This window comes from Neoarius graeffei, chromosome 2 (assembly GCF_027579695.1).
Source record: "Neoarius graeffei isolate fNeoGra1 chromosome 2, fNeoGra1.pri, whole genome shotgun sequence".
NCBI classification, from domain to species: domain Eukaryota; kingdom Metazoa; phylum Chordata; class Actinopteri; order Siluriformes; family Ariidae; genus Neoarius; species Neoarius graeffei.
In genome coordinates this window covers 46,144,997-46,171,806 of record NC_083570.1, presented here as the reverse complement: position 1 = coordinate 46,171,806, position 26,810 = coordinate 46,144,997, and the positions used below count along the sequence as shown (strand labels likewise).

At 44.2% G+C, this 26,810-nt stretch overlaps 1 protein-coding gene across 1 annotated transcript in view; it reads right to left on the bottom strand.

Moving 5' to 3' along the window:
* Positions 1 to 26,810, bottom strand: part of arid2 (AT-rich interactive domain 2) — a 107,323-nt gene that overhangs the window by 38,596 nt on the left and 41,917 nt on the right. The window contains exons 8-15 of the mRNA XM_060914332.1: positions 24,172 to 24,422; positions 23,946 to 24,042; positions 21,879 to 22,088; positions 21,378 to 21,542; positions 15,861 to 15,936; positions 5,277 to 5,411; positions 4,478 to 4,677; positions 1,862 to 4,392 (exon numbers count right to left, since the gene is read on the bottom strand). Of these exons, the coding sequence (XP_060770315.1) occupies positions 1,862 to 4,392; positions 4,478 to 4,677; positions 5,277 to 5,411; positions 15,861 to 15,936; positions 21,378 to 21,542; positions 21,879 to 22,088; positions 23,946 to 24,042; positions 24,172 to 24,422 (3,665 nt within the window). The remainder of the gene's footprint in view (positions 1 to 1,861; positions 4,393 to 4,477; positions 4,678 to 5,276; positions 5,412 to 15,860; positions 15,937 to 21,377; positions 21,543 to 21,878; positions 22,089 to 23,945; positions 24,043 to 24,171; positions 24,423 to 26,810) is intronic.

Sequence of the window (26,810 nt, the reverse complement as noted above, 5' to 3'; positions counted from 1 at the left end):
TGTCTGCTCACGCCCCCAACCTCAGTCGGCACGGTTTGGCTCGCTTCAGCCCCACTCCAAAACGGTGCGAGTTTTAGGGGCTAAGCAGGGCTGAAACGAGCTGAGTCGTGCTGGTTTTTGGTAGTCGAAACGCGAGCCGTGTCGGGCTGAAGTGAGCTGAAGTGAGCTGAAAAAGGGTAGTGGAAAAGGGCCAAAAGTGTGCTTGCTGAGCTGTAGCAGAACAGCTCTCATGCTAGCATGCTAAAAGCTAGCATGCCAACACGCTAACAGCTACCATGCCAACAGCTAGCATACTAGAGTGGAGGAGCTCCTTATGACATCACTCCAAAGTTCTACCCATTCATTTCAATGGCATGGAATTTTGCCGAAAAACGGGAATACCGAACGAACGACAGGGGGTAGCGCAACCATTTTAACAAGCACACCATTCCAGACCGGGCCCTACGTTTCAGCGTTGGAATGGTGTCTACATCTCAAAAGCCCTAGGAGGAGAAGTGGATCCAAAAAACGGGTGAAACGGAATAATAATAAAAATAAAACTTAAGAAGAACAATCGTGTGCTTTTGCAAGCACACTAAAAACTGCATTCTGTCCTTTTGGGCAAGTATGTTTTGGGTGCTGCCTGCCCATTGGGCAAGTAAGGCTGGGAGATTTTTTCGAGGACTGCTGCTGATGTGAGAGGGCAAAGGGGAATGTCCAGATTTGTTTGAGCTGACAGGAAGCCTATGTTAACTCCAATAATCACTCTTTACAACCATGATCAGCAGAAAAAGCATCTCAACATGTTGAAACTCAAGATAGATTTACTACAACAGCATAAGACCACATCTGATTTTAATCTGGTCAGCCAAGAACATGAGGTTACAGTGTGCACAGGATTAATGAAACTTAACAGATAAAGATTGGAAAGACGTTTCCTTGTCCCTCCCACCCGGGGATCTGTACGATTCTATGCACTGCCCTGCTGACGCAGGCTGATTGGACAGCTACATGAATGAGCAGGGGGTACAAATGTTCCTAATGTGGCTGGTGACTATGTGTTTGCTTTAATGTGTTTTATAAACTGATATTGATACAAATCTTAACAAAAGCACTTTAAACAGAAGAGTTATCTATGATATGGCAAAGATTTTTTTTTAATAGGAGGCCTTTCATTTCCACTACTTGCCACTATAAAAACATTTTTAGGAGCAGTCTTGCAGATTGCCAGAATTTTGGCCAAAAATGGTTGAAAGCCCCTGGAGGAAGCCATGGCCTAATGGTTAGAGAAACCGCTTCGGGACCAAAAGGTCGCTGGTTTGATTCCCTGGACCAGCAGGAATGGATGAAGAAGTACCCTTGAGCAAGGCACATAACCCCCACTGGGTATGCTGCACGTTGCTCTGGATAAGAGCATCTGCTAAACGCCATTAACGTAATGTAATGTTATGAATTAAACTGACTAGGAGATATTTTTAAATGTCATTCACTGTTGGCCAAGTCAGAATACAGGATCAATTCATTTGTTCAGTCATGTTTATCTTAATGATGACATCATAAACTTATTGATTAATTTGCATTATAATTTATACATTTTTCCTGTAGATACGTACTTAATTGACCGAGTGGCAGAAATAGGCCACTGACAAAAAGTTGTAAGAAAACAGTCCTGTAGATGGTGCTCTAATGAAGTTAGCAAAGAAGGTGATGTGCTTTAGGTCGTTTCCTATTTTTCCGGACATATCTGTTATAACGCAATTGATTTTTTTCAATAATGCAGGCAGGCAAAAAACAAAAAAAAAGTTCAAATGGAAATGAGGACTACATCACTATCTACCCCAGGCAAACATATTTTATTCTAGAAGTATAGAAGTCATCTTACCCGAGTGGTAGTTTCAGGAAGCGTAGCAGGCACACTGGGTCTCTGCTGCGCTACATTTTCTATTGCTACTTTTGCTACTGTGCTTGGGTCAACACCTGCCGGGACTGCCACCATTGTAGCACTGTTGCCAGCATTGTTGGGGTCACTTATGGTGACTATCCGCACTCCCACTTTGTTAGGAATTCCTGAAGCACCCCGCTCCCCATCTTCTGCTGGTCTCTTTAGGGGCCTGCTCTCAGATGTGCCATTAGTGGCCAGGTCTGCTCCTGGGGGATTCTGGGTGGTAAGTGCGGTTGCAGGTAGCGAAGAGATGTGGTTTTGAGGTGGGTGCTGTTGCCTCAAGCCTGTTGGGTCCAAGCTCTGGGCTGAGGGGCCATTGGAAATCTCAGCACTGTGACTGGAGCTTTTTGGCCCATTGGCCAGGCGTTCCAGCTGCTCTGCTTTGGCAGTGCCCTGCTGGGGTGAGAGAGAATCAGTAAAAGTCTCATGTATTTTCTGAGGAAGCAGCACCTCCCCATTGCCCATGTGTTTGGAAGCTTTGTGATTTGGAATGTTTTTGCTTGGATGGGTACCAGTTGTGACGTCTCCTCTTTCAAAGTCACATACCCCGTTTACTAGGGGCTTTCTAGACTCGGAGGGTGGGCCTCCTGATATCTGTTTGGCCGTGCCAGCATTGCCCTGTACAGTGGGGCCATTGAGTGCCTGTGTGCCCTGCAGAGCCTCTGGCTGGCTGTTCCCTGAGTGGTATGGAGGTAAACTTGAGTCAAACTTCCTACCGTTGAGCAGCTTGGCCCCAGGTCCATCAACCTCCATAGGCTGCCCGTTGCTGGCTTTGGTGGAGACTTCAGTTACCAAGGAGTTTTCCATCACCTCAATCTTTCTTTCATGGATGTGAAGTCCTGTAGCATCCTTGGCCTCCTCCTCCTTTTGGCAGATGATTTTGTCACCTCGAAAAGGTGGCATAGGTGTTGTGCAGGTAGATACTGGTGGTGGTATGGATGGGGTCAGTTGGAAACCAAGCGTGGTGGGTGATGTGTTGATGGTCAGACCAGTCTGTGAAACCAGTGGAGACGGTGTTCCCTGGCTGCTAGCAGCAGCACTGGGGAAACTAGAGTTTGGCACTACCGTGAAGGTGACCTGGTTACTCTGTGTGGCCTGTAAGATAGTGGCAGGGTTGGAGGTGGAAAGGATCTGCCCAGGTAGGATAGAGATGGGCACAGTCTGTACAGCACCTGCACCTTGCAGTGAGCTTTGCATCAGCTGTACATTCAGCTGTGGTGTTTGTGGAGTTCCCTGGCTACTACTGGTTACCTGGTAAACTACCTGTGGGCTAGGTGCCCTGGTGCTGGCAGGAGGAGGGACTTGAGGTGCTGGGAGAATAAGCTTACCTCCTGGTGTTGTAGGACCACGCTTTGGAAGCAGCAATTGTTTGATCAAGCTAGATTCTGTGGAGGTAGTCTGGGCAGGGGCCATGGGTGGGGCCATGGGAGGGGTTGGCGGAGGGGGTGGTGGAGGTGGCGGCGGTGGAGGAGGTGGTGATGTGTGCATCTGTATCTGCTGCTGCCGCTTTACAGACAACATCTGGCTGACAGTGGGAGGAGGGCCCTGGCCAAGATTTGAGGATGGAGACAGCACCTGTGGACTGTGGCAAGAGCTGAGCTGGCCAGGTGAAGAGGCAGTTTGAGGAGAAGTGGCAGGCTGCCCTGAAAGTTGGATAGTCTGGGCATTTTGCATGGTTGAGGGGTTGGCCAACACAATGTGGTGGATGGCTGGGGCAAAGGCAGGACTGGGTTGTGGATTAGGGCTGACAATAACTAAGCTCTGTTGTTGTGGCGGTTGGTGGTGTGGCTGGTGGTGTAGTGGATGCTGGAGGGGTGATGGTGCCTGCAGGGCAGGTTTTGGGGCAATGTTCTGGAAAGTCACACGCGGTCCTTGGGCACCTTGTACACCTGCTACAGTGAACACCTGCCCTTCTGCCACCAATGGCGCACAAGGAGTGCTCGAGTACTGAGGAGGGTTGGCCAATACCACAGGATCCTGTGAAGAGGCAGCTTGCTGGCTCTGTGGGGCTGGAAGCCGCTGTTGTTCCAAGGGAGGACATGCTGCCTGTACTCTTCCTGTGAGTATATGTCCCTGTGGTAGTGCCTTCTGTATCAGTGTTACTGGGGCATGTGGAAGGAGAGTCTGGGGCAGAGAGACTGCAGGGGTAATATTATGGTTGGAGGCAGTGGAGTGGGTAGAGGCAGGGGAAGCAGTGGGCGCTGTGGGGATAGAGCTCTGGATCATTGCGGTCTTTAGGATGTCGTTAGGCCGTGGAAGCATTGGTGGAGCTGCTGGGGAGGAAGGTGATGGAGCTTGTACCGGTGGGTTTGCTGGGAGTCGTGGAGCAGCGTGAGCTGGCGCTGGAGCATTGGGAGCATGAGGATGTGGTGCTCCATGCAAGTTGAAGGCAACCGGTGATGCTGCCTGGTTGGCAGTAAGGCTTGGTGCTGGTGCCCGGACAAACTGCCCACCCACACCAGGTGGCAACGCTAGCAAACAACAGCAGAGATAGACTTTAGTAAAAGAAAACAAAACAACGTAGCCTAAAAGGTAACGAGCAGACCAGTGGCTTACCTGATTGGGTGTGATGTGGAGGCTCTAAGGATGCTTCGTGTTTGGGCCCTGGTACAGGGCAGGACTGCTGCTGCTGCTGGTAATACAGTTGAATGGGGAGAGGAATTGCCCTCTTCCTCACACCAACTACATGGATCTGAGCTTGAGAGTTTACCTTAGACTCTTCCATGCGTTTTATCGTATGATTAGGGTATATTGTCCTGTTAAAGGAATTCGAGACCATGTGCATGAAGCATCATAATTATTTCACCACATATACATCAGAATATACTCACTATTCAGATTCAGAACCAATCAAAAGTTTGGACACACCTATTCATTCAAAGGTTTTTCTGTATTTTGGCCATTTTCTACATTGTAGAACAATACTGAAGACATCAAAACTATCAAGTTACACATGGAACATGTATGACATTATGTGGCAAACAAAAACCTGATAAACAAAACATGTCTTATATTTTAGATTCTTCAAAGTAGCCAGCGTTTACCTTTATGACGCTTTGCACACTACTGGCGTTATCTTAACCAGCTTCATGAGGTAGTCACCTGGAATGCTTTTCAGTTAACAGGCGTGTCTCATCAAAAGTTACTTACTGCAATTTCTTGCCTTCTTAATGCGTTTGAGATCAAACAGTAAATGATAAAAAAAAAACACAACACAGTAAATAGCCCTATTCCACAACTGTAGTAATCAAGAGGTATGAAGTATCATAATTAATAAAAATAAACAAAAACCATTGAATTGTGTCCAAACTTTTGACTGGTACTGTATAAAAGACGAAGAGAGACATGTACACACCTTAAGCATTTGTAAAAACCACTGGATGTTAGAACACCACCACGCGACAGCTTGCTGCAGGTTGCCAGGTAGTCAGAGTACATCTCAGAACGAGAAACAGAGCCTTCTGTGTGCACCTCATAATGAGCATTCAGCCTGGCATGAGAGCAGAGAAAGTTAGAGATGTAAAAACACAAGCAGTGGTAGCTCAGTGGTAATTTTTAAAGTGTGATCTAACTCCGTGTTTCTCAACCACTGGGCCGCGGCCCATTAGTGGGCCATGAAGCGCCATCTAGTGGGCCGCAAATTTTTTCTTCAAGTTGAAGCTAATTTTTACTCGTAGTAGGGTACAATTGCTGGGTTGCATCCGACGTCACATCCGTCTCATTAAGCTACGGTCACACTACAGCTCGCAATGCTTTGCGACGGGTTATCGATGAAAATGAGGCATTTTGGTGGTGATGCATGGCGATATACACGTGAGCTAAAAGTTATGGTCTCACAGCACGCGAACGCTTGACTGTTACGCCTTCGCATGCTTGAGTCTAGTGCAGCTTGAGCGGCTACGTGTGCTCACGGAGTGCTCTGTGTGCACTCTTGGGACCCGGTCGTTACGGGAAACACCTGATACTGCTTTGAGCACAATCAGCACGCACAGATACAGACACTTCACAGAGGCTTTGCGAAGTATTATCATGGTCACGTTTGTTTCTAGCCATGTTTATAATGCTGTTTAAATACTCTGCTTTAGGATTCTGCTTTCTGTTTTGCTTTCGTTTTTGTAAATAATCACGCCTCCTAGTAAACACACTTCCTGCTCTTAGATCCATCTACCGCCGTTTATCTTGTAGCGTCTGGCTTCCTAGATCTTTAACCCAGCCACATACAAAAAGTTGCACTCCTCCATGCTCTTCCAGGTTTCCATCTGTGTGTCCGTGTAAAATGATGTCTGCAGCATCAGGTAGTTTGAGATGTTGGGGAACTCAACGGATGGATAATTTTTCAACTCGTAGGAAAAATCCTTCTTTGTTAGTGTGTAAGGATCTAATCCCATTGAGTGGTTTCTATATCCACTTCTTCGGAGTGTACTTCTTGGTTTTAATAACTTGCTCGTTTTCTGTACACAAACATGGCAATAAGTTCTTGTGTTAATGGACCAGACTCCATTTTTGGATCATTAATCCCTCTTGACTGAGAATGCCCTGCATGCATGGTTTTATGTTGGCTTCTGGTACATCCATACAGTTTTAAATCTCTCATCTCCGCTCATTATCTGTTGCCGCTTTATCCTGTTCTACAGGGTCGCAGGCAAGCTGGAGCCTATCCCAGCTGACTACGGGCGAAAGGCGGGGTACACCCTGGACAAGTCACCAGGTCATCACAGGGCCGACACATAGACACAGACAACCATTCACACTCACATTCACACCTACGGTCAATTTAGAGTCACCAGTTAACCTAACCTGCATGTCTTTGGACTGTGGGGGAAACCGAAGCACCCGGAGGAAACCCACGCGGACACGGGGAGAACATGCAAACTCCACACAGAAAGGCCCTCGCCGGCCACGGGGCTCGAACCCGGACCTTCTTGCTGTGAGGCGACAGCACTAACCACTACACCACCGTGCCGCCCAGTTTTAAATATAATACCTACAATTCCTGGGCTCCCATCTGTAACGGGGAGTGATGTTGCATCCCATTAGAAGAAGAAGAAACCTTTTTTTGTCACATGCACACTTCAAGCACAGTGAAATTCATCCTCTGCATTTAACCCAACTGAAGCAGTGAACACACGCACACACTCAGAGCAGTGGGCAGCCACACACAGCGCCCGGGGAGCAGTCAGGGGTTAGGTACCTTGCTCAAGGGCATCTCAGCCCAAGGCCACCCCACATTAACCTAACTGCATGTCTTTGGGGGAAACCGGAGCACCCGGAGGAAACCCACGCAGACACGGAGAGAACATGCAAACTCCACACAGAAAGGCCCTCGCCGGCTGCTGGGTTTGAACCCGGAACCTTCTTGCTGTGAGGCGACCGTGCTAACCACTACACCATCAATAGAATAGATGAGCCAAAATAATTGGGGAGCTTTTTTAATGGGCCCTGACTCGTTACAAGTATGAATAGGTGGGCCTTAAAGCAGAAAAGGTTGAGAATCCATGATCTAACTGAACACTCTTGATTGACTCCTTGTGTCTAATTCCATATACATGTCCAGTTTTCACATTAAAGGGTACCCACAGCAAAAAATAAACATAGGCTAGAAATCTCATCTCATCTCATTATCTCTAGCCGCTTTATCCCGTTCTACAGGGTCGCAGGCAAGCTGGAGCCTATCCCAGCTGACTACGGGCGAAAGGCGGGGTACACCCTGGACAAGTCACCAGGCCATCGCAGGGCTGACACATAGACACAGACAACCATTCACACTCACATTCACACCTACGCTCAATTTAGAGTCACCAGTTAACCTAACCTGCATGTCTTTGGACTGTGGGGGAAACCGGAGCACCCGGAGGAAACCCACGCGGACACGGGGAGAACATGCAAACTCCGCACAGAAAGGCCCTCGCCGGCCACGGGGCTCGAACCCGGACCTTCTTGCTGTGAGGCGACAGCGCTAACCACTACACTACCGTGCCGCCCTAGGCTAGAAATATTACACATTTTGCACAAATGCATTTTAACTACTCTGTATCGTCACTCTGTGTTGCATAAAGCAGTGCTTTAAAATGCCTTTGTATTCCTGGTCATTTAAGGATGCAGTCATATTGCCATTTTGTGAGTGGTGTCAAAGGTCAGCACGATGTAGTATTTGTTGATAGGTTTCCTGCATCTTGACTGGCTCCTGACACCGCGATGTAGCCGGATGTACGAAACGCTGTTGAAAAATGGTGGCGTGCAAAGCCTAGAACTTGCAAAACTAAATAAACGTGATGATAAAGGAAGGCACTTTTTTCTGCGTTCCACTGCTGACAACCAAGCAACGTAAGCGACTTGCTAAATAGTGGCTACGCAACTTGGAAACGGGTCACGCTTTAGAAACACTTTCCTTTGGTCAGGGTTTCTGCAGGCTTGAACAAGTTCAATTTAAGACTTTTTAAGACCTTTTTAAGACCATAACAGGTTAAATTTAAGACTTATGCCGCACAAAAAATAAAGAAAATTGGGAGAGCCTGAATTACTTTCGAAATAACAAAATTTATTATCATTCACCAATGAACTCATTACATCCCTAGGGTGCACGCTTGCATTAATGAGGAACTAAGTTGCAGTGGAGCCAAAGACATCCCGCAAATCACTTGAGGATGAGGCATTCGATTCTGTACGGTTTGTGTGTTGTAGCGTTACAGTTCGCACGGAGTTAGCTGATACACCGTCTCGAGATGTGCTTGGACCTGACAATGGTGAACAAAATTGAGTGATGGCATGCGATTGTTGCAGACTTTTATGGGCAGCCTGGTGCTTCTCCGCTTTCGCGTGCAATTCCAGTGCCTTTACACTCAGGGTGCCGAGTTTGAGTGTTCTTTTGCACAATGTGCAGTACGCCTCAAACGGATTGTTTGGTACACGTTTTAACCAGTCTACGAAATCATTGCGTTCAAGCCAGCAGTCGTTAAACTTGCATTTGCCCATTTTGCTACAAACCGTGACAATCTCCCTCGCTTCTTTTAGGCTCTACTGTCTAAATGCGGGCGTACCATGCCCTGTGCATCACCATCCCAACCGGGCTAGACGCCGGATTCCACTGTGTCTCATTTGTAGTTTGCAGCGTAGCCTACTGATACTAAGTAGGCCGAGCCTATAGCCTAGGTCACAACCGGATGTACGATTTTTTGGCCGTGCGATTTTTGGCGTTTCCCAAATCGCTGCGTTGTTTTTTTGTTCATGGAGAAAGACGGACGTTGGCCGTAAGTTTGTCTTGCAACCAGAAAAAAACGTAAGCGCCCGTAGAGTTTGTTTGACATGACGAAGAACCTCTGCGGCCGGTCTGCGGCCAGTCTGCGGCTCGAAAATCAACACGTCACACACGCGCCCTCCGTGCGTTTCTTGCACGTAGACCGGCCGTAGGAGCACGTACGGCTCGTTGTGACCGAGGCATATATGACTAATTATGAATATCACCAACGCATTTAACAAAAAAAAGCGAATGGGGTAAATGGACGTAAGGATTTAAGACTTCACAAAATTACATTTAAGACCTACAATGCAAAATATGCTCGTATTTTAGACTTTTTAAGGCCTTAAATTAGGATTATCAAATTTGAGACTTTTTAAGACTCCGCGGAAACCCTGTTTGGTAGAAATTCTGTTGCTTGCGGGGACCATTTTGAGCCTGATTGCTGTGAAAGGCAGCGGTCTCAAAAGTAGCCGGTCACTGGCGGCAAATCGCCGGCTATGGCTTGTTATGCCGCCGGCTATTGTCAGTCGAGTCACAAAATTTAATATTAAATATTTCTGACAGCAAAAAAAGTTGTGAACGTAAATTACATCCACTATGTCATGTATGTCCGTTGCCGCGTCAACTGTGTTTACATCCTCAACACGAGTGCAGCCATTACTGCCGCCCGTGTTGCCAGATTGCGCGTTTTCCCGCCCAATTTGGGCGGTTTTAAGTGCATTTTGGCAGGTTTTGAACATATTTTGGGCTGTAAAACGTCAGCAGAATCTGGCAACATATTTTTTTACTTAATACAAGAAATTAATGGATGCCAACATTTTTGCCAAAATGGTATTTTATTTTCCATTGTTTAGGCAGCTTCAGCATCATACTGTGAGATTCTGTTCAAATTGTTTTTTTCTTCTATGAAGCCTGAGCCATTTATTTTATTAGTTTATAATTATTGTTTAATTTGGTCTTCAGGAGAGACTGCCTGCACACAGTACTAGTATTAATAGTTTTTTTTCTTACATGAAAGCTGAGGCATTTATATTATATTTGAAGGTAACTTCATGTTGTGCTGTGAGGTTCTCTGCACTTTAACTTTTGAACCAACAGGAGCATTTGGATAAGTAAAGCCTATTTTTCTGCATTTTTGTAGTCCTGGTAATCTTTTATATTGGTAAAGTTGTTTATAGGACCATTTCTCAGAGTCTGTTTTTTTAATCAATAGCTTTTCAGTAATAACTTAATATTTAACATATCACTCAATTTTAAACAACCCCCGCGCCTCCCCCATAGTCTCCAAAATTTCTGTGGGAAACACTGGCGTGTGTAACAACGCTAATCAAGCTTAAGCTAGACGACCCGCCTCAAATACCCGTCCCGGGTAAATGTTATCCCAATTTTAGACGGCCTGTTCCAAACCATCCCGCCCCATGAAAAATTCGTACTTGCATATCTCTCTCTCTCTCTGTGTGTGTGTGTGTATATATATATATATATATATATATATATATATATATATATATATATATATATATATCCCTGCACGCTTTGCGTGCATTATGTCTGCCGCTGGCAGACATTTTACCATTTTGCACCCTGCTGTAAATTATTTGTACCCTGCTATTCTCCCAAACTTTGAAGCCCCTGGAAAGGAATCGACAGGCTACGCAGGTCACATTAGACTCAAACCTGATGCTGTGCCAACAATATTCCAACACCGTCCACCGAAAAGGGATTCAGGCCATGCAAGTTGATTAACTAGAATAGTATAGACATTCATTCAACCCGAACATATATTTAGGCACTGCCTAAACGCGGAGCTCCCGATGAGTGCGCGAGATGTTAGAAAATAACCCCATGTTACGTTTTAAAAAGCAAATTAAAAAGTACTGGATAAAAATGCATAAATAAAAAGATACAAATTTTGCTGTCCAGTGCTGCACGCTTCACTCTGCTATAAGTTCACACTCAGTTTTGAGCTGTTACTAGCCTACATTTACACCATATAAACTATTGTGGCACATTGCTTGTCTATACTTGTATTCACACACACACAATAAATAAATAAATAGGCTTTATAGCTAGTATGGACACACACATATAGACAAACACATGCACACACTGAGTTTCTATATAGAATAGGCTGCTTACTGATTTTGGGGTTCTCCATCTGGTGCTCTCCCCCTCACATCCGGCTACCATGCTATCATGTTCTGCATATAGTCCATTTCCAACGCAGGCTTGTGCGCGACATACGTTTCCAACCCGGGTTTATCCGTGAAACAGTTATATCATATAAAAAAGTATGTGCTCTTTACAACAAAAGCATGCAAAATCAGTTTTCTGTTTGGCATGCTTTCCACATCGGCACCGGAGAGCCGCGAAACCCTTTTTCCTGCCTTCTCGAGTTTAAACTTGTAAAGCATCACTGATTTCATCATTAGAATCATCTGATGATTTGCTGCTTTAGCCCTCTGTCTGAGGTTCATACAGATAGTCGGTTTCTCCGCTGGCCGTGGCACGGTGGTGTAGTGGTTAGCACTGTCGCCTCACAGCAAGAAGGTTCTGGGTTCGAGCTCAGCGGCTGACGGGGGCCTTTCTGTGTGGAGTTTGCATGTTCTCCCTGTGTCTGCGTGGGTTTCCTCCATGGTTCAAAGACATGCGGTTAGGTTAACATTGGGCTGAAGTGCCCCAACTGCTCCCTGGGCGCTGTAGCGTAGCTACCCACTGCTCTGGGTATGCGTGTGTGCCACGGGCGATTGCTCCAAGACAGCGAGGGAGGCTCAGCCTCCTCTAAAAATGACGAACATATAACATTGCTATTTCAGATCCAGAATCATAGAAATATATGTGCTCAACCCAACTACAGTGCGAAATCATTCCGTTATAACTTTCCCCAGTTCGCCTAATGTGCGCGTGAGTTTCTCCCCCTCGTGACAGCGCGATGCAGCCCAGCCTCAGTGGACTTCAATGGCATTTGGGAGCTCTGCGCTTTTCAATCTCAAAATGCAAGACGATTATTGGACAAATACTGCGAAAATGCCCGCCCACGGAGTCTCACGGACTCCCAGCCTCAGTGGACTTCAATGGCATTTGGGAGCTATGTGCTTGTCAGTCTCAAAATGCAAGACGATTATTGGACAAATACTGCGAAAATGCCCACCCACCGGACTCCGAGCCTCACATGGGAGGGACATGGCAGTTTCCGCGAGGAGACTGGTGATTGGTGAAAGCGGCCGGATATTTTCTTTGATTGACAGCTCGTTTCAAATATAGACAGGCAGCGGTGAATTTCAGTTCAGTCCCATGCGGATTCGCAAGTGCTGTGGTGTATTGTAAGAGATCAGCTTACATTTCGATTTCATTCATTACATACGGCTTCTACCAGCTTTTTTAGTTTGTATATATTTTCATTGTAAATAAAGTGTAAATATAGTGTTGTCAAGTTTGCTATCTTAGTTCCAGAAATTTTGTTTATTTGAGTGAGTGACTGAACTTGAACTTGAGGGGGCTAGTCAGCTAGCAAGAAAGCTGCGCACGGATGCCAAGCATTGCTGATTTAATTTTGGCGAAGCCATTTGCCAGTCTTCCTTTCGAGGAAAAAATTAAAATTAAAGCGCAGGGTAGACCAACGCCTCAAACTGACTTGGTGAAAAAGGTAGGGAATAATACTCGTTCCTTTCAGCTCTCCTGGTATGAGAAAGTGAATTGGCTAACAGCAAGTGACCCACATCAACAACAGTAAATAGGCTACTTTAGTAATATGTCATGGATGGACCAAAAATATAGAATCTATTTAAAATGTTTATGCTGAGTATATTATATTGGAATATATATTTTTCTGGATATGAAACACAACTACAATTTGGAAAACATTTTTAAACAAAAACACAGCCGAGAACATTTCACACTACAGACCTGGATTAAAAGTGAAGGGTTATCAAAATTGTCAATAAAACATTTCTCAGTCAAAATAAGTAAAATATAGGGAAAGTGTCACTGAATGAAATGTGTGGCACCCAATAATGATCAAATTTTAAACAACATGCCACAATTTTAAAATATAAAATGTTAAAATATACCCCCTCCCCCCAACACCACCATCATGTATATTGGACAGTAGGCTAATGGGCCAAAAGAACCTGTTATTTCACAGTTTGTGACGCTGCCAACAATCAGCCAGATCAGAGGCAAGAGTATGGGCAAAATTGATGTTTTTTCTTTTAAAATCTGGAAATATCGTAACCGACCAGCCTCCCCTGTTTGAAAGACTACCAGCCGCCACTGGTGTGTGCGCTCATTGCTCACTTATGTATGTGTATTCACTGCTTCTGATGGGTTAAATGCAGAGGATGAATTTCAGTGTGCATGTGACAAAGGCATCTCCTCTTCTCCATACTGACTTGAAGAGAACGCTTTCAACTGACTAAATCCAGACTAACAAGTATGTTTACATCGGCTACACGTAACTTCCGCTTCCTGGCTATCAACGACTTGATGTCACATACCGGTTGCCCATGTGCAAAAAGCTTGACGTGCTTTCGGACTCAAAGCTACTTACCGTGGTGCTTGAAAGTTTGTGAACCCTTTAGAATTTTCTATATTTCTGCATAAATATGACCTAAAACATCATCAGATTTTCACACAAGTCCTAAAAGTAGATAAAGAGAACCCAGTTAAACAAATGAGACAAAAATATTATACTTGGTCATTTATTTATTGAGGAAAATGATCCAATATTACATATGTGTGAGTGGCAAAAGTATGTGAACCTCTAGGATTAGCAGTTAATTTGAAGGTGAAATTAGAGTCAGGTGTTTTCAATCAATGGGATGACAATCAGGTGTGAGTGGGCACCCTGTTTTATTTAAAGAACAGGGATCTATCAAAGTCTGAGCTTCACAACACATTTCTGGAAGTGTATCATGGCACGAACAAAGGAGATTTCTGAGGACCTCAGAAAAAGCGTTGTTGATGCTCATCAGGCTGGAAAAGGTTACAAAACCATCTCTAAAGAGTTTGGACTCCACCAATCCACAGTCAGACAGATTGTGTACAAATGGAGGAAATTCAAGACCATTGTTACCCTCCCCAGGAGTGGTCGACCGACAAAGATTACTCCAAGAGCAAAGCGTGTAATAGTCGGCGAGGTCACAAAGGACCCCAGGGTAACTTCTAAGCAACTGAAGGCCTCTCTCACATTGGCTAATGTTAATGTTCATGAGTCCACCATCAGGAGAACACTGAACAACAATGGTGTGCATGGCAGGGTTGCAAGGAGAAAGCCACTGCTTTCCAAAAAGAACACTGCTGCTCATCTGCAGTTTGCTAAAGATCACGTGGACAAGCCAGAAGGCTACTGGAAAAATGTTTTGTGGACGGATGAGACCAAAATAGAACTTTTGGGTTTAAACAAGAAGCGTTATGCTTGGAGAAAGGAAAACACTGCATTCCAGCATAAGAACCTTATCCCATCTGTGAAACATGGTGGTGGTAGTATCATGGTTTGGCCCTGTTTTGCTGCATCTGGGCCAGGACGGCTTGCCATCATTGATGGAACAATGAATTCTGAATTATACCAGTGAATTCTAAAGGAAAATGTCAGGACATCTGTCCATGAACTAAATCTCAAGAGAAGGTGGGTAATGCAGCAAGACAACGACCCTAAGCACACAAGTCATTCTACCAAAGAATGGTTAAAGAAGAATAAAGTTAATGTTTTGGAATGGCCAAGTCAAAGTCCCGACCTTAATCCAATCGAAATGTTGTGGAAGGACCTGAAGCGAGCAGTTCATGTGAGGAAACCCACCAACATCCCAGAGTTGAAGCTGTTCTGTACGGAGGAATGGGCTAAAATTCCTCCAAGCCGGTGTGCAGGACTGATCAACAGTTACCGCAAACGTTTAGTTGCAGTTATTGCTGCACAAGGGGGTCACACCAGATACTGAAAGCAAAGGTTCACATACTTTTGCCACTCGCAGATATGTAATATTGGATCATTTTCCTCAATAAATAAATGACCAAGTATAATATTTTTGTCTCATTTGTTTAACTGGGTTCTCTTTATCTACTTTTAGGACTTGTGTGAAAATCTGATGATGTTTTAGGTCATATTTATGCAGAAATATAGAAAATTCTAAAGGGTTCACAAACTTTCAAGCACCACTGTATGATCGCTCATCAGGTAGCTTCGCTTGTGTGCGTTATAATTAGGGCCTGTACTATCGATATCTCGATATCGATCATGTTTAAATGCTGTACCGGTACCGTTTAATCCATGACCTAATTGTGCAAAAACACACACAAAACAAACCTGACAACGGACTACGACGTTAAGATTAGGATGGATTAAAATACCACTTACACGGATAACCAGACCAGTATAATAATCGCATCCAATTGCACTCGTGTGTCAAAACTAGCCCAGTGCACATTTTGTCCTATCCCTGTGTTGCACGAGTTGGTCTAGAGTTGTGAGCCAGGAGGATTGGTTTGATAAAACACTCGACTTCAGTGGCTTTGTTATTCATCTGATACTAAGGAACATAGAGCGCATGTGAAAATGATTTTTACTTGCATGTTTCCATCTTCATTTCAAACAACTGAATGTAACGTAATATATTCTTAAGATGGCACTTTTGTAGGGGCTAGTTTTTTTAATCGCCATGAACTTAAACAAGCTTAGGAAAGAAAAACAAAGGGGGGGGGATTTACCACTGAGCAGCGAACTTTTCTCCATCTATCTCTACAATTCCAGGTGGAGGGTTAGTCTGGACAGGAACTCTTGTCACTATGAAAACAGAGGTGATGAAAGGTCCAATTTAGCACAAGAACATCAGCAGGATAAAGTCACTGTTCAGCTTTACATCTTAGCAAGGTTTGCATCATTCATCTTGTTATAATCCAAACGCACAGTCTAAAGCAGGGAAGAGTAATGTTTGTTCTGAACATTAGAGGGCAGTGCCGAACCTTGAGAGAGAGATATATATATATATATTAAAAAAAACACACACACACAGGCTTATGCCTACCCACTGAGCTCTGTAAAATCTGGAGAGCTCATAGGCTTGTGAGAGTGAAGCCAGCTGGCCACCATCTTACCACTCCCATCGCAGAGCTGAACGGTCATTTAGACCAGCGGCCCCCAACCCCCGGGCCGCGGACCGGTACCGGTCTGTGGGTCATTTGGTACCGGCAGCGCTCGAAACTAACGGTGTCCCGATGTCCCGGGGACCATAAAAAATGTCATCGGGACACAAAATTATCATATCTGGGACAATCCCGGGACAATGGAAAAAAAATAGATCTAGAAAAAAAGTTCTACATTAAAGGTGCAGTACAAGATTTTGGAATAACGGTTCCCGCAAGCCATATTTTGAAAAGAAACACTCCCACCCCCCGCGTCTCCACCCCTCCTCCCCCTTATAAAGCCTGAGAAATTCCGGCTTTATAATGGGTGTCTATTGCGTTACACACTAGTGGAGCTCGTTAGGTTAGAGTGTAAAGAGCTTGGAAAAATAGCTCAAACTTTCTCATTTAAACTGTGTTTTCAGCCCCAATTTTCACTCCACACACATAATTTTCTCAAAAGTAGTAGCCACACTTGTCCTGATTCACACAATGTGTCTACCTGAGCGATAGGATTTACTGTTTTTGAATGAGAAGCCTGAAAGTAACGAGAGCACAGCCGCGCAGCCTCATAGACTCCCATTATAAACGTGGCAGAAAAGTCACTCGTTTTTAACTCGCTCTAGTGACCTCATTTTTTACACTACAGACAAAAAAAATTACATCCGTGTGTTCAGGAGAGCCTTGTGGCGCTCACTGTGAAAGAATTTTGTGAATATCTCCTTCCGTTTTCGTGTAAATCCCCGTTGTTTGGAAGGAGCGCACTGAGAGAATCCTGCGCTCTGTGTGACACTCTGCTCGCTCTCACACACACACAGAAGGGCCGGGCTAGTCGCGGGCTTCAGTCTGATTGACGTGTCAGTATCCAATCATTTTGAGGTGGTACCTCGATATGATTGGATGGCGTTTTTCCTTTATTTTACACTTTTAAAATATTTCGTTTTTTGGGTCAAACCTTCTATTGTACTACTTGCAACATGGGTGTGCATTTCATCCATTGATGTTATGGCTGATGGCTTTCAAAACATCTCTGAATGGGGCAACAGGTATATTACATAAAAATGGATAACGGTAATGGTGAAAATGCTAAGTTGGCCTTATATATGCCAACAGATATTCAAGGTATAAGTAGATGAAATGAACATAAAAGGGGTCTTATTTTCAGCTAAAGTGTACTGCAGATGTAGGGAGTTGAAAAATTTTCTGAATGAGCTCGTTGGCCCCTTTAAATAAATGGGTATCTATTCATACAGTGAGATCGCCAAAGTTTAATAAACTGAAAATGCAATAACTGTAATTTTGAAGTAGATGATGTATTGGACATGTGTCACTTGTGTTTTGTGACTTATTGTAAAAATGATATAGAGGGTTCAAAATCGTATAGTTACAAATATAATAGAAACTTCATATGATAATATTAACCACTGGTTATTTCAGAGAGGAAAAAAATGGGGACACTATTGCTTCCATTCGGGACAATACAACACAGAATTCGGGACCACTGGGGGACACAAAGAAAAAAAGTTAATTTCGAGCCCTGGGTACCGGGCCACACAGAAAGAATAAATAACCTGCACTATTTCCGTTTCATTCATTATCTGAGTCTGAACGATGTTTGATTTTGAAAAATGACCGGATTCTCTCCGTTACATCTCTGCCCTCTGTCCCCTGCACTTTTTACAGCCATTACAACCACTTAATTAATTTTTAACACGTGGAAACGCGTTTTTCCGAGCCGCCTCTAAACGCATCATGAGCAGGCGGAGCGCAGGTGGCAAACAAACACCGCTGTCGTTCATTCTGAGCCACTTTGGGCATGCTTCAAACTCGTGACGTGAGCGGTAACGGGGCGAAACTGGAGCGGGCCATTGCCTTGCTCCATCCTTCAAAAAAAAAAATCCCGCTCCGCGCTCTTTTCAAAATTCGTCCGCTCCGCTCACATGCTCTGCTCTTGACGCATGTCAAGACGCTTATCTCAGCGACCAAGAATGTTGGAGAGAGGACATTACTCATGTTATGTTGCTGACGCGATGTTACGAGGATGCTGCTAATAAAGTTGCATACGAGTACACAGTGGATTCATGTTTATTACTATATTTAGAAAATACCACAGTTTATCCACCACACCTTAAAGGCTGGTCCGTGAAAATATTGTCTGACATCAAACCGGTCCGTGCCGCAAAAAAGGTTGGGGACCGCTGATTTAGACTACTGGAAGCTGCACAAAATTGGACAAGTTATTTATGTAATTGGTGAGAAAAATTAGAAGAAAAATGCCTACATGTGCAGCAATGAACTGTACAAATCGTCAGCTCAAAGGTTGTGGACAGACATGAAAGAGAAATGTACGGTACACTGTATAAGAGAAAAACTGAAATAGTCTTTGTAAAAATAATTATAGTAGTACAAAAGAGCCATTCAAAAATAGATCAGAGACTGAACTGGAAAAGGAAAAAACAGTGAAGGGGAGCGCTCTAAAGATATGTAAGGAATGTCGGTAAAGTTGAGAAAATAAGAGGAGGTAATGAAAGGGGGAAAAAACAAGTCAGGAGATACTTTTCTTGGGGGCAAATTTGATCGGATACAATGGTTTAACACGCAAACCAAATACACACGAAGGGAGTGGTAAGATGGCGGCCAGATGGCTTCACCTCCAGGTTTCATACAGAGCTCAGTGCAATTACCCTGTCTGAGAAGAGAGAAAGATGCCCATGTTCGGAAACACTAATCAGACAGGGCACGATGTGCGACCCTCTTGCTTAATCTTAAAAGTGCATATCCTGGACCAATTTTGGTTTTTTTTTATATGAAAGTATGTCCCTTTACACACTCATCCAGAAGGGTAATTTTGCACAAGGCCATCCATCTGTCTACAGCAGGAAAAAAAAAAAAAAACGCGTCTGGAAAAGTCCCAAGGGAGTCTGGAGCCAGATTCGTGACGTCACCTGCGGAAGCGCCAGCAGGCTGCGCAAGCTTTGCACGGTTTCAGTGCACAGCCTGTGTAGACCAAGCGTTCCCATTTCTCTCTCGTTGTCCGGTCTTTTGGGAAACAATGAGTGCTAATCCCATCAAGATTGGTGTTGCTACACCCTCCTACGATACATCTGTTAACCATTTTAATAATTACGCGATAACGTTGAAGACATTTGCAGAAAACCACCAGGTCGTTTTCTCATAAACAAACCAGCGCTGACGTAGGATTCAGAAGGAGGCGTCCCGCACGCGACGTCACGAAAATCAATGTTTGCCGGGAAATCCAAATGGCAAGTTTTTTCAGAGGCGGACCAATTCGCCTCAAATGGCTCGATTTCAACTGAATTTTTCTGGTATTGCGCAAGGTAAAAAAAATTGCACAAAATGTGACCAATATTTGACCAAAGTTTAATACAACCCTGATTCCAAAAAAGTTGGGACAAAGTACAAATTGTAAATAAAAACGGAATGCAATAATTTACAAAATCTCAGACAACATATCAAATGTTGAAAGTGAGACATTTTGAAATTTCATGCCAAATATTGGCTCATTTGAAATTTCATGACGGCAACACATCTCAAAAAAGTTGGGACAGGGGCAATAAGAGGCTGGAAAAGTTAAAGGTACAAAAAAGGAACAGCTGGAGGACCAAACTGCAACTCATTAGGTCAATTGGCAATAGGTCATTAACATGACTGGGTATAAAAAGAGCATCTTGGAGTGGCAGCGGCTCTCAGAAGTAAAGATGGGAAGAGGATCACCAATCCCCCTAATTCTGCGCCAATAAATAGTGGAGCAATATCAGAAAGGAGTTCGACAGTGTAAAATTGCAAAGGGTTTGAACATATCATCATCTACAGTGCATAATATCATCAAAAGATTCAGAGAATCTGGAAGAATCTCTGTGCGTAAGGGTCAAGGCCGGAAAACCATACTGGGTGCCCGTGATCTTCGGGCCCTTAGACGGCACTGCATCACATACAGGCATGCTTCTGTATTGGAAATCACAAAATGGGCTCAGGAATATTTCCAGAGAACATTATCTGTGAACACAATTCACTGTGCCAGCCGCCGTTGCCAGCTAAAACTCTATAGTTTAAAGAAGAAGCCGTATCTAAACACGATCCAGAAGCGCAGACGTCTTCTCTGGGCCAAGGCTCATTTAAAATGGACTGTGGCAAAGTGGAAAACTGTTCTGTGGTCAGACGAATCAAAATTTGAAGTTCTTTATGGAAATCAGGGACGCCGTGTCATTCGGACTGAAGAGGAGAAGGACGACCCGAGTTGTTATCAGCGCTCGGTTCAGAAGCCTGCATCTCTGATGGTATGGGGTTGCATTAGTGCATGTGGCATGGGCAGCTTACACATCTGGAAAGACACCATCAATGCTGAAAGGTATATCCAGGTTCTAGAGCAACATATGCTCCCATCCAGACGACGTCTCTTTCAGGGAAGACCTTGCATTTTCCAACATGACAATGCCAAACCACATACTGCATCAATTACAGCATCATGGCTGCGTAGAAGAAGGGTCCGGGTACTGAACTGGCCAGCCTGCAGTCCAGATCTTTCACTCATAGAAAACATTTGGCGCATCATAAAACTTTAGATACGACAAAAAAAGACCTAAGACAGTTGAGCAACTCGAATCCTACATTAGACAAGAATGGGTTAACATTCCTATCCCTAAACTTGAGCAACTTGTCTCCTCAGTCCCCAGACGTTTACAGACTGTTGTAAAGAGAAAAAGGGATGTCTCACAGTGGCAAACATGGCCTTGTCCCAACTTTTTTGAGATGTGATGTTGTCATGAAATTTAAAATCACCTAATTTTTCTCTTTAAACGATACATTTTCTCAGTTTAAACATTTGATGTCATCTATGTTCTGTTCTGAATAAAATATGGAATTTTGAAACTTCCACATCGTTGCATTCCGTTTTTATTTACAATTTGTACTTTGTCCCAACTTTTTTGGAATCGGGGTTGTATAAATTAGGAGAATTACATCGATCTTGCTCCTGAATTCACCCGTGATATGCACTTTCAAGTTCGTATGTGGTTTTTGAAAGCTTGGTTTGCATTTGATTAAATAAATCCTCAGAACATGTGAGGAAACAGAAGCTCTTACCTGTCACAGGTGCGCCTTGCGCTGGAGGAGGTACGTTCTCCACGAGCTGCGGCCGTACCTCTGCCACCTGACTGTTTGTGCTCTGGTGCTCGACCAGTTTAATAGCTATCAGAGCTTCAGGTCCGAATGTGTGCAAATCGACTGACACTAGACGCACCAGCAGATCTTTTAAAAAAAAAACAAAAAAAAAAAACACCACACACACACACACACACACACACACACACACACACACCCCAAGGCTTTAGAAGACTGTAGTTTGGACGTGATCATCACAGGTTGTAAAGCTAGACACATGATATTTCACTGATCTCTGATTTCTAGCTGCATTAGAACAGAGGCAGGACTGCTAACAATACTTCTTATTGCATTCTCTATGACTTCTGTAGTAAAGCATGTCCCTTAAGAAGGCATGCGACTACTTTAACGCACAGCAGTCTTTTAGTGCTAAAAGAGAATACATAAACGCGTCTGTACAGGATGGGCTTTTTAGATGCATACCTATGCTCCTGTCCACAGAGGCAATTTTCGAGCATGTGATCTCTCCGAGTTCTGTCAACTGATAAAGCACCTCCAAGGCAGAGATAACAAGCATGATGTCTGGCAGGGTAAGCAGGGTGATCACCTCCCGGTATGACTCCTGGTCCACATACTCACAGATCAGAACGCCGTTATCCTCCGCCTTGCTTAGGTTGCCCATGATCTCCATGGCTAAAAACAAACAAACAAACAAATCACACACGTGGCACATGATGGCTCTACATACACCAACGACAGCAAGAATAACAAAAATGTCATGGATATCAGTAGTTAAAAAATGATTTAAAAGCTATAGCAGTCTTGTAGTAGTCCAGGACTCGGATTCGAGTCCGACTCGTGCCCTAATTTTAAGGGCTCGTGACTTGACTTGGACTCTGACTCATGCATTAACTGCATTCAGACTCGTAAACTGGAGACGACGACTCGGATTTTTTTTTTGGTAACATGCCATAATAATTTGGCATATCTACATTTAATTTTTATACTGATTTTGCGGGGCGGCATGGTGGTGTAGCGGTTAGCGCTGTCGCCTCACAGCAAGAAGGTCCGGGTTCGAGCCCAGTGGCCGGCGAGGGCCTTTCTGTGTGGAGTTTGCATGTTCTCCCCGTGTCCGCGTGGGTTTCCTCCGGGTGCTCCGGTTTCCCCCACAGTCCAAAGACATGCAGGTTAGGTTAACTGGTGACTCTAAATTGAGCGTAGGTGTGAATGTGAGTGTGAATGGTTGTCTGTGTCTATGTGTCAGCCCTGTGATGACCTGGCGACTTGTCCAGGGTGTACCCCGCCTTTCACCCGTAGTCAGCTGGGATAGGCTCCAGCTTGCCTGCGACCCTGTAGAAGGATAAAGCGGCTAGAGATAATGAGATGAGATGAGACTAATTTTGCACAAGAGTGTCGCGCCTTGGCGCGTGCATCAGACAGACTCTTGGACGCGATCCGGACAGCGTGCACCATAAATGACTAGCACCTGCACAGGATTAAGGCACAATCAATGTGCCGATATAAAAACGCACCTACTTTGCGAAGTATTGAGTTGCGTTGCTGACACGTTACCAAGCCTTATTTCCTTGTTTGGTTTCCTGATCCCCGATTTCCTGTTTCTTTGATTCTGCCGAGCCTCTGATAGTCTGTTTGTGCCTCGCTCGACTTATTGCCCGTTTCACGATTTTGCCTGCCGTTCTGGATTGTTTACCGTCTTCATTTGTATTAATAAACACACCTTCTGCACTTGCATCCGTCTCCCAGCCATCTCTGACAGAATACTTCCCTGATAAAGAGAAGCACATTCACCTGTTCATACGTCATGTTCAGGAACAAACTAATGTTAATGACGCTGAAACAGCCACCATCAAATGGTGCGGTTGGAACAGAGAGGACTCGAGACTGGACTCGGACTCGAGGTTTCGTGACTCGACCAGAACACTGAGCTATAGTAAGAACGCGTGTATGGAATATAATATCATAGAAAGGATGTTTGCAGTACGGTGCGATTATTCTCCCCTCTCTCAATTCCAGCTCATAGCGAACAGATGGTTTGGATTTTTTCTTTCTGCACTTTATTCATCTTAAACTCTGTTAAAGTGACGATGGGGGCTTCTGTTCGCCTTCGGCGTGTGCATTTCAGCTACAGATCTGGGTCTTTTATCATCTGCTCCATTTTAGCCAGCATACTAATGTCGGATTTTGAAACAAAATACTTTTATTTTTTTAAATATAAAGTTACTTCTCATAACGCTTATGTAATGTGCATGCAATAATTCTATCGTCATAGTTTTGTGATGCACTTCATTGACATTCAAACATTTTCTCATACTGAGAAAACTATTTCAGCGAGTAGCCAGCAACAGCGTTTCTTCCTAACGGAGAAATTCAAATGTCAAGCAAATATCTTAGATTTAAAAACTGCAGCCACATACATTTGTACCTCGTCCATCTATTTTTTTTTTTGGTAATGGGGAAAAAAAAAAAAAAAAAAATACTCTTAGCTTTTTTGTTTTGAGTCAAAGGCAATTTCCTTTACTTTGGTCTTACCTCTCATTTTTAAAAACCGGTCCCTTGACATCAGACATTTGGTAATTGTGTGGAACATTAGGTGTGTTGTTCGAAAGTCCACTGGATCCAGCTGAAGCTGTAAAAGAGGAAAGCATTTTCAGCTCAAGTATCGAGCTTGCCACAAAGACACTACAAATATGGCTAGGTCTAAAAAACACTTCAATGATTTCTGATTAAAAGGATGCCTGAAAAGGTGGCGTCTGACCTCGCCTGCCACGTTGGCCAGCGTGTCGAGGCCCAGCTGCCGCAGAGAGATGAACGTGCAGTGTGCACAGAGGAGGAGGAAGCGCAGACATGTGCGGTTCGCTGCCAGCTGTTTGACATTGGTCTCCTCAAAGGACAGGTTCCTCAGGATGATGGCTACTTGCAGTACACGCTGACCCTCCACGTCAGAGATGCCCATATTCCGCTGAGGGTGAAACAGCACAGCCTGAACAGCGCACTGCTCCGTGCCATCTGGAGGGAATTGTAAAAAAATTGGAACGACCCTTTTCGGTTTAAACGCAGCTGCCTCAGACTTGGATAAAACCAACCCGGGTTTCTGACTCTACTCATGAAACATGCATGATCTCTATCAAAACTCAATCGTTTAGTAAAGTTGTGTGTAAATGTTTGCACGAGGCACACCAAAGTAAAAGCTTCTCATCTTAAATTTGCACCCAAAAAGTGCAAAGTGCCTTCCTGACACAGCTCGTTCGCGTGTAGCGATGCCCGCGTAACCCCATCGAAGGTAAAGCATACAGAGGGCTGGGAGCTCGAAATCAACACACAGGATAAACAGAAATGGAAATTATTTTGACTCACCTCCATGATGATGATAATAAAAAAAACAAGTGTTAAATCTTCCATCAGCTGAGGCGTTTGTTTACGGCTTGGTGAAGTCAGACTGACCCGTCCTCCTTTTACAATCCGGCTATTTTTTTTCTTTTTGGAAATCATTAGTTTCATTCGTCTTCATTTACTGCTTTGTGTTGGCTATCATAAGCCTAGGTCACAACCGGAAGTACGATTTTTTGGCGTTTCCCAAATCGCTGCGTTTTTTTTGTTCGCGGAGAAAGACGCACGTTGGCCGTAAGTTTGTCTTGCAACCTGGAAAAAACGTAAGCGCCCGTAGAGTTTGTTTGACATGACAAAGAACCTCTGCGGCCGGTCTGCGGCTTGAAAATCAGCACGTCACACGCGCGCCCTCCGTGCGTTTCTTGCACGTAGACCGGCCGTAGGAGCACGTACGGCCGGTTGTGACCGAGGCTTTAGTTTAATTAATACCAATAAAATAAAACAACTGATTTTCACAAAACGTTCCGGATGTTCCTCTCAGTCCCTGACCGAGTGAACGAGCGTGAGCGTGTGTTTTCGATAAAGGCTCCAAAGCACTTCTATAAGGCGCTCTGGATAAGGGTATCCACGGTATATGCTAGTATGGAAGCTCAGAAACCTATGCAAATTAAATCATTTGCATGAATTTACACATTAAGCAGCATGAGTAGGATACAAAGGTTTTTGTGAATGCTTACTGCCGACTTTTTTCAAACTTTCCTGATTGCTATCAAAACAAACAAAACTCCCAGCTTGATTACGTCAGCATTCGAAAGAAGGCGCGTACGTCTTTTGACAACCCGTGTCCGAAATCGCTCCCTGCTCACTATATAGTGCGGACGCCATTTTGTAGTGCTGTCCGAAACCTTAGTGAGGATTATTTACCCCCTATATAGTGCACTCAAAGTATCCCGTAGTGTACAACGATGGTCACGAACTAAAGCAATACATCCCATCATGCATTGCGGTCGCACTGAAAGAAATCAAATTAAAAGTCTCAAATCTGATTGAATAAAAGACAGCAGCAAAGAAGAAAGCATTCAGCCTTGATTTAAAACAAAGCTGAAAGATGCACCTACTTTGTATTGATTAATGTGGGAAATGCGCTCAGTATAATATGGATTTATCACAAAAATACACACACGCATGTTTTTATTATTTTGAAAACATCAGCCGACTGATCTGGCGCATTTTAATTGTTCAACAGTAACGACATAAATACCAGCGCGACGGACTGGTGTCCGAAAGCTTTTTTTTTTTTTCTTTTTACCAATGAGCTCACTGTACAGTCCTCTATACAGTAATTCCCTATATAGGTAGGAGTGAACGAGTGAGCGATTTCGGACACAGGAAACGTTGGCAGATGTTGGTCACTTTGATTACAGAGCATATTTCAAACACTCATAACTTGCTATAGCAGCGACAAAATAGCTGTCAGAAATTCATTCCTATATTTAATAAAATGAGAGAAATAGAATTTTGATTTAAAAAAAAAAATAAAAATTTGCCTTCAGTTCCCCTTTAACCCATAACGATTATCCAATTCACAATACTAGGTTCACAATTTGATTTTCCCACAATATCTTTGAAAAAAATATATTTTTTTTCTTTCCGTTTCCGGTTGAGAGTACGTCGTGCGCGTTCTGGCTGCCGCTTCTCACCAGAGCTTTTTTTTTTCTATTTTCATTTTATTTATTTATTTATTTATTTTCTGTATGTTTGTGTAGTTTGATGTTTGTTTGAGTGTTTTGTCCGCCGGTTGTGGTGTAGCTCCGGACCTAGTTTTGGGTGTCGGTTCCCTCCAGGCCTTGGTTAGCTGTGGGTGATGTCTGCGCTCCCAGCTATGGACTGCAGTGAGCTCGTTGCTCATTTTACATCGTGGTTGTCCAGCGCTCTGCGCTTTAACGCTTGGCGTGATGTTCCGAGCGATGTTGCTCGGTGGTGTCGCGGCGGCTGTGCAGGCGGTTTGGACACACCAGCGCTCTGCGTGGCGGAGCTTCTCTGCTCGCTTTGTGGATCCATGGCGTG